Consider the following 7901-nt stretch of genomic DNA (forward strand, 5'->3'; position numbering starts at 1 on the left):
AATAAGACCCAATGGGTGCTAGGATACAATTGTGCTGTGACGTCGTATAGAAAGACTTTTGACATCAATTCACTTCCGTGTTGGGACTACCATAATATCTTATTTTTCTCCCGTTATTTCATAATGTTATAAAAACATTACTTCAAAACATTTCAGCATACATATCTAGGTTCAATTAATCTGACATTATATCTAAACACTGCAATTAATACATAAACAGTTATAAGTCTGAAAATGGGACTTTGCAGAAAACGAGTCCAAACATTTGATGCCATGTATCTCTGTAATAAATATGAATTGAAGCTTGTGATTTGTCTTCCTGAATACTGCAGTTTTAAAATATAATGAAAAGTTGAAAAGTGATTTTTCACCCATAAGGTGAGCGAGTGAGAATGGTTTTATGCCCCTTTGAGCAATATTCCAGCAATATCACAGCGGGGACACCAGAAATGGGCTTCACACATTGTACCCATGTCAGGAATCAAACCTGGGTGTTTGGCGGGACGAGCAAACGCTTTAACCACTAGGCCATCCGACCGTCCCTGGTGTGCATGTAAACATAGTAGATCAACAAAATGTACCATGTCCGGAATCAAACCCGGGTGTTCGCTGTGACGAGAGAACGCTTTAACCACTAGGCTACCCGACCGCCCCTCACCCATAAGGTCCACTTATCTCATGGTTGGTCACATATCATGATTACTGACACACACCTTTATTTACTGACAGCTCAAATGTAAATAGAGTAAATCCTTATCCTTGATTTCAGCAGGGTTTTATTTCATTTACACGGACAATAAAACAATGTGTAATGGCTGAACCCAATGCTGCATCTCACCACACCTGCAATGTTATGTTCTTCAGACAAATTTATTTTGTGAAGATTCTTAAAAGCACAAAATCATCTTGAGTTGCTGGTTATTCTAACAGCCGTCTTGTACATGTTGTCAACTATATCATGTACAGTCCTCCCTGGTATATATACATATTATTGATCTACCATGTTTACATGGAAACCAGGGCACTGACCTGGTGTTTGACAATGGAGCATCTGCACTGCTCTGTCAGCAAGGCAGAGAAGAGTCCACTAATTCTATAGAAAAACAAAATAGTATGCCTTTCAACTATCAACGAACCCTACATAAACAAGAAGAAATTGTACGCCTATTTCTCTATTTTTTGTTCCACCAAACACCCTTAGCATTGAAACAATATGTCGGTGTAACAGTGCATCGTGAGTTTTGATATGATGATACGCTACACAATACAATTTGTTCTGTTTCGATACGCGTTACACAAAATAAATTACTTACTACTCGTTTATTGACCCCTGCGTTTTTGTCAGCCAAATATTGCAAAATATTTTGTTATTAGCTTTTCAAGTTCACTACTAAAAATAGCAGCTACGAACATGTGTCAACTGCTAGATTTTCCTTTGGAACCAGCTCTGAAATATTTATAGCAAAGATGTTTCCATGTGATTTGATATAAATATGTGTATCATGATAAATATCGTATTGTGACCTATGTACATGATGTGAGTGAGTATGGTTTTACGCCGCTTTTTGCAATATTCCAGCAACATCACGGCGGGGGACACCAGAAATGGGCTTCACACATTGTACCCATGTCGGGAATCGAACCTTCACGAGCGAACGCTTTAACCACTAGGCTACCCGACCGCCCCTGTACATGATGTATTGTAACCTTGCTGTATCGTTTTAACCCACAGGCACTATAGACGTGACACAGGGAACAGTGTTTGACAGTAAACAAGACATTTATCATTTTGGTGATGACAAGCCTTTTCAAAAGATCTCCTGGCTATATTGTGCCGCCATGATTGACACAGGGCAGGATGGAGACAAGTTCTGGGCATCTGAGATTCTCATATTGATCTCATGTTAGGATCTCTCCATGATAGCTCGCTTCCTCTTTCGATGATTTTGAACCATGGCCGATGTAACCAGTTTCTCCGTTTCTCTCTTCTCCCATCGGAGGAAATCGTTCAGTCCCTTCTGCCCAGCACAAAACAAAACTTTCTCTGTCTCGTCCAGTCGCTCGGTCAATTGAGAATTGTCTTCGTTCAAGGCATTCTGGGAAGAATCCATTATTTTACGGAATCGAGACTGGAAAGTCTGAAAAAACATAATGAAAATTACAAAATCAATACAGAAAAATTTCAAATTGCCCTTGTTATGATTATCAAAGACTTCTCTTCACTGGTTTTGAAGTGAGGTGAGGTGAAATGGGGTTTAACATCACGTCCTAGATTATTGCACTTATATAGCAACAAGCATGCATAAGTGTGTGGCTGCTTGTACTAGTCCAGACCGATCTCCCGACATTCCACTCTCCAGACAGACGCTCTACCACGTGACCATGGTCTCACTGGGTTCGAGAAGTGAAAGGCATCACATAATCAATCAATGGTTATAATCAATTTGTTAATGATTAAAACATATAAAACTTATCAATCATCAAATAAAATCTGTTACTTAACTTGTCAGAATGAAGTCTCAAACATGTTAAATTGCCTCAGTACAGACTGGAACAGGTATCATGATTGAAAATGTAATCCTTGTTTCTAATAAAAAATAATATAAACTCTACAGTTGGACAAGTGTCCAAATAGTTTTTCATTTGGGATGTGATATCCTTGGAGGATTATCATGAGTATGAGGTCTGTAAACATTTTCGTTAATAAAACATAAATTTTACAGCACAGATTGTGTGCGATGATTCATAAGTATTTTTGTGGAAACTATGCTAAAAGCTTTTATCATATTCATCACATTTATCAGGTTTACCATGCTAGCAGGAGAAATATTACATGTATGGTTATGTTCCCTATTTCAATGTTTTCTTGCATTAATAATTTAATTGTTTTAATGAAGAATTTGTTTGGTCTATCACTGCCAATCAAGGCTATTTTCGGTCCATGAATCTGCTAAAGGCTAGGTCCCCAGCACCCCATGTTTGTCATGAGCTTCCTGACACATGGGGAGGATTTAATGTATGATCTGGCTGATTGTGTCACCAGATTCCGACTACTCAGAACTTTTCATGACGTAAACCACTAGTCATGCAAGTTGGCCCACTTTTCACTTCATTACTCGTACATTACATTATATGTATTCACTTCACTCACTCATTCATGTGTCATCCCACAAAATACATCCTTACCTGTTGATCTCTTAATCATGTGGACAAGAGGTCAGACCTCACATATCTGGTCTGTGGTTTGAATCCCATTACAGGACTTGGACTTTCTATGGCCGCTACATTTTATTCCACATGTACTAATGCCAAATGAAAACCATAATATTCATCATGTTTATGTATGATTTCTCACTTCTAGTATTTCCTGGCATTATAATCATGATAATATACACAGACCCTCACATGTATAATATATCTCACCTTCAATAAACACTTGGCAATATCAGTTCCCTCTGGATGCTCGAAGTTTAGGAGTTGTGAACCAAAGCTGTAGAAGAAGGGTCCCAACTTGTGTAGGTCCACAACACTGGCATCTGCAGATAAGATCTCTCGATAACCTTCACGATATTGTTTGGGCATTTCCACACTAACAATGTGTCGTTTACGACTACACAGTGCTCTTGCCATCCAAAAAGGAAGTTCCATTTTTGTGTCAGCTGGAAGATTATCGCCTTCAGAGCTTGGATCCAAATACCCTGCAACGAAAAACATGTAAATGTGGTAACTATTATTAAATGAATGACAGAACATTCAGTGTTTGCTACTACATTTGTCTCCCTGGCTCAAGTCTAGCAAAGTTTCTTAATGAACATACTGAACCATTACATCAGTAAATCATAAATGGCGGTCTGGCAGTCAAATAGGCCTTTCATAGTGTTTTCATCTGTCGATTACAAGGCCTATATCAGTAGCTGTTCCGTGCCCCGCATATTAAATGCATGTATGTCCCTATGGCCCTTCAACATGAACACAATAATTAATCAATAATCATGATAACAATATCCGTGAATCATTGAAACCTGAACACAAACACACCCGTGAGGTTCCGAATACCAGGTAAACATTTGTTCACGGTACGATTCAAAGTATACTTACCTAAACGGTAAATAGGCATTACAAGTTTACAGGGCATTTTTTCCTGCGTTGCCAATATATCGTCCAGGGAGAAATAGTTACCCTCCGCCATTCCGATCTTATCGCATCTACACAGAAAGAAAATCAAAATAATGCGCCAGATCCGCCACTGTCAAGGACGAACTGAGCTATCCTTGTTTTGTGTTGTAATAGTTTCTACACAGGGACAAATGCTCAACCTTTCTTAAATATATGAAACAAGTTAGTTATTTAGAATGTTACATGTTGTCCATGAAGATATTTCTTGTAAATATGAACGCAATATGTCATCTTATCCACTTGACGTAAGGAATTAATATAAAACAATGATTACTCCCCGGCGACATTTCCGGAAGTAAAACACGTGTGCTTGTTGATAGCGTATAGATTCAAAGTGTTTCGGTTTTCACCACATATTCCACTGGAGGTACCGTTTGGGATTTGGTTTGCAACAGAGGACGAAACACTTCTTCACAAGGCAGAACGGCGTTTTAGGTAAGTTGCTTTGTGTGTAATGTTAAATGTAGTCACACACGGACACTACAGAAGTTACTCGTTAGCCTAGATATCTTTTCTGGTGTTATGACGACACTGCGTACTGCCGTTTTGAATTCTGCGGTTGTATCGAATAGTTCTTGAAGTGATATTCAGAAGTTTAGATGTTGAAAAGTGCAATGTTACTGTCATATGCTGTGAAACTACTACTTTGTCCTGAGATCAAGCGAGATGTTTTTCCTGCCTGCGTACAGGGGAAGCAACTCCGTTAACCTTGGTCATCGAACTGACTGAGGTCGCGCGCAGATGGTCCGGTTCCACTGGAAACGGACCAGTGCTCAAAACAGGCCAACTGAATCGTCATAACGGCCCATATCTCTGTTCAAAACGGACCAGTGTAGAATAAAACTGAAACCAAAGAACATGCCTCCAGTCATATATACAATTAAAGTTCTTGATTATTTTGTCAGAGCTAAGAGTGCTTACCGGATTACAATACGTGAAACTTCTACTGTTTTCTCTCTTATAAACGACCGATCAATTAGGGATGGTTTTACTTGATTTTTAATATTCTGTCTCTTACCAACACTCCCCAAGAATAAATAATTGAAGTAAAGAGAATCCTCTACCGCTTTGATTATCAATATTAATAGATAACACCTTAAAAGCTCGCAAGTGGACATGGTAATTTTTATCTCCCAATTCAGTTGGTATAATTGGTTTTTATTTATTAATTGATTGCCGATGGGTAGATTACAGTGGTGGCTGTAGTTCGGGGACAGATGAGAAGTAGCACACATGCCATGAAGTCAGTGGTCGTAGAGGTTTTTGGAACAATGACAGTGCACAAAGAAGTAATAATATACTTAATCAATTTTCCTACGAAGCATCTCTGCGATTTACAGTAATTGTTTTGAGTGTAAAATTACGAGTGTGTATGTAAAAGTGTGTGCGAACATATACAAAGGTCATGTCTGTTTATGTATTTATGAATGAATTACAAGTGATTCCGTGCCATACAATTGGCTAACCAAGCAATTTTGTTTAAACCGAAATAGGCCATGTCCACAAACGGACTACTGTTTCTTGACTTGTTGATAATAGAATGCATTATTGCGCTGAACTTATTGCACAGTTTTTTGTGTGTGTGCTGATGATTAAACAAGCAGACTGTGAATTTATTTATTTATTTATTTATTTATTTATTTCAGCACACTTCTTACGGAAGCCAATTCTTAAATTTTATATCATTTAAATTAAAAGGATAATGAACATATAATGAATACGAAGCCAAAAAATAATTTTACGTATTTCAGTCAGATAATTCACTGGTCCATTTCAACTTGACAGGTGGGCCGTTATGTCTAAATCAGCTGGTTTGTTTTGGACGCTAGTCCGTTTAAATGCTATCCTTAGATCAACTTAGACGGCAATAGGTTACAGTTAGTGTAACCAATCATCTAAGCAAATTCGAAATGGATCCGCGCATGTTTTATGATCAACCCCTGATGTGCTCACCATGTTGTCCCTTGCTGCGTGTACCTTTATTGCGTATATTTTCATCGTGTTATTTCAGACGTGAGTAGGGGGCACGGGTGGCCCAGTCGTCTAAGGCGCCGCGATTCGCTGTGCAGAGTTGCGTCCCCTGGACACGCCAGAAACCTATGATTGTGGGTTCGAACCCCGGTTCACCCCGATTATGTTTCTAGGTTTGTCAGCCCCGTACCCGTGCTCGTGGGTTTCCCCGAAGTGGTAAACGTCTGAGACCTGCATCACTTCAGGCTTTCCCCCCACATTAAGCTGACACGCCGTGCTATAACTGGAATACTTTTAAAAGCGGCGTTAAACCCAACTCACTCACTCAGACGTGAGTATTTTCCATTACAGTCGACAGTGATTCTTGTCTACGTTTCTAGCAGCTAGTTACTGCGTCCTGTGCATGTGCCCACACTGTAGTTATCTGCTACATTGACTACAACTGTACGTTTTATAAGAAGGTAGTCAGTCTTAAACATGTGTAAAAGGACCCGCATCAAATTGGCGATAAACGGAACCATGTATATTCTCATGAATATGAAAGAAAAACAAATTTTACTTTTATAAAAGTGTTTGAAACTCAGGTAACAGTATGCTATTTCATTATCACCAATCTAGTGACGTGTGGATGAGATCTGATTGACCATTGCTGTTAAAAAACAAAACCAGTATAGAAGGTGATCGACCACTAATTATTTTTTGTGCATCAGTGCCAACTAAGTACATGGCAAAAATGTTTGTTTGTTGTTGCAATTTCTGCTATATAACGACGGTCTGTAAATAATCGATTCTGGACCAGACAGTCCAGTGATTGACATCGTGAGCATCGATCTACGCATGTGGGATACGATGACATGCATCTACCAAGTCAGTGAGCCTGACCACCCGATGCCGTTAGTCGCCTCTTACCTCAAGCATGGGTTGCCTTTCTGACCCGGATCTTCACGGATGACAAAATTGTACATGGTGTATTAATATTTCCTTTGGTTGTATTTATCATTCAGTCGCATGATATATGACGTCCATTGCAGCTTTCATCATCTGAATTTGTTTGCAGGTGTTTGTTGGAAGTATTATACTCGGTATAATATGCGTAGGACTGTCGGAGTAAAATTTATAATATTACTCAGCTCAAGGCTGCGATATGGTTCAATCTGATTAAAATCAGATCTAGGTTCTCGCTGTTTATCATAGCGAGAACTAAGATCTGATTTTAATGAGATTGCGATATGGTTCCCAACACCTTTCCACAAGTTGTAGCGACTGTGCTTGTCGTAAGAGGCGACTAACGGGATCGGGTGGTCAGGCTCGGGTTATCAGGCTCGCTGACTTGGTTGATGCATGTCATCGATCCAAATTGCGTGGTTCGACGCTCATGATATCAATCACTGAATAGTCTGGTTCAGACTCGATTATTTACAGACCGCCTTCATATAGCTGGAATATTGCTGAGTAGGGCATAAAACAACAAACAAACCAACCACAAGTTGTATGCCTATGGACATGGTCATTGGTGAATTTGTTTTGCAGTCCGGATGTATTCGCATCAAATATTGTCGTAGTGACAGTGAGTACAGGGTGAGTGAGTATGGTTTTGCGCCGCTGTTAGCAATATTCCAGCCATATCACGGTGGGGGACTCCGGAAAATGGGTTTCACACATTGTACCCTTGTGGGACATCGAACCCGGGTCTTCGGCGTGACGAGCCAACGCTTTAACCACTAGGCTACCCTACCAGCCCTCCATTACGCGGG

At 39.6% G+C, this 7901-nt stretch overlaps 1 protein-coding gene across 1 annotated transcript; it reads right to left on the reverse strand.

Moving 5' to 3' along the window:
* Nucleotides 1–1132: 1132 nt before the first annotated feature.
* Nucleotides 1133–4199, reverse strand: LOC139445766 (DNA replication complex GINS protein PSF3-like). Its single transcript, XM_071226981.1, has 3 exons — nt 4099–4199; nt 3424–3698; nt 1133–2138 (listed from the first exon to the last, which is right to left on the reverse strand). The coding sequence occupies exons 1-3, from the start codon at nt 4187–4189 to the stop codon at nt 1905–1907; spliced, it is 600 nt and encodes a 199-aa protein (XP_071083082.1). The 5' UTR covers nt 4190–4199; the 3' UTR covers nt 1133–1904.
* Nucleotides 4200–7901: the final 3702 nt, after the last annotated feature.

The sequence above is a fragment of the Haliotis cracherodii genome, unplaced genomic scaffold (assembly GCF_022045235.1).
Source record: "Haliotis cracherodii isolate W230 unplaced genomic scaffold, xgHalCrac1.p SCAF_10, whole genome shotgun sequence".
NCBI classification, from domain to species: domain Eukaryota; kingdom Metazoa; phylum Mollusca; class Gastropoda; order Lepetellida; family Haliotidae; genus Haliotis; species Haliotis cracherodii.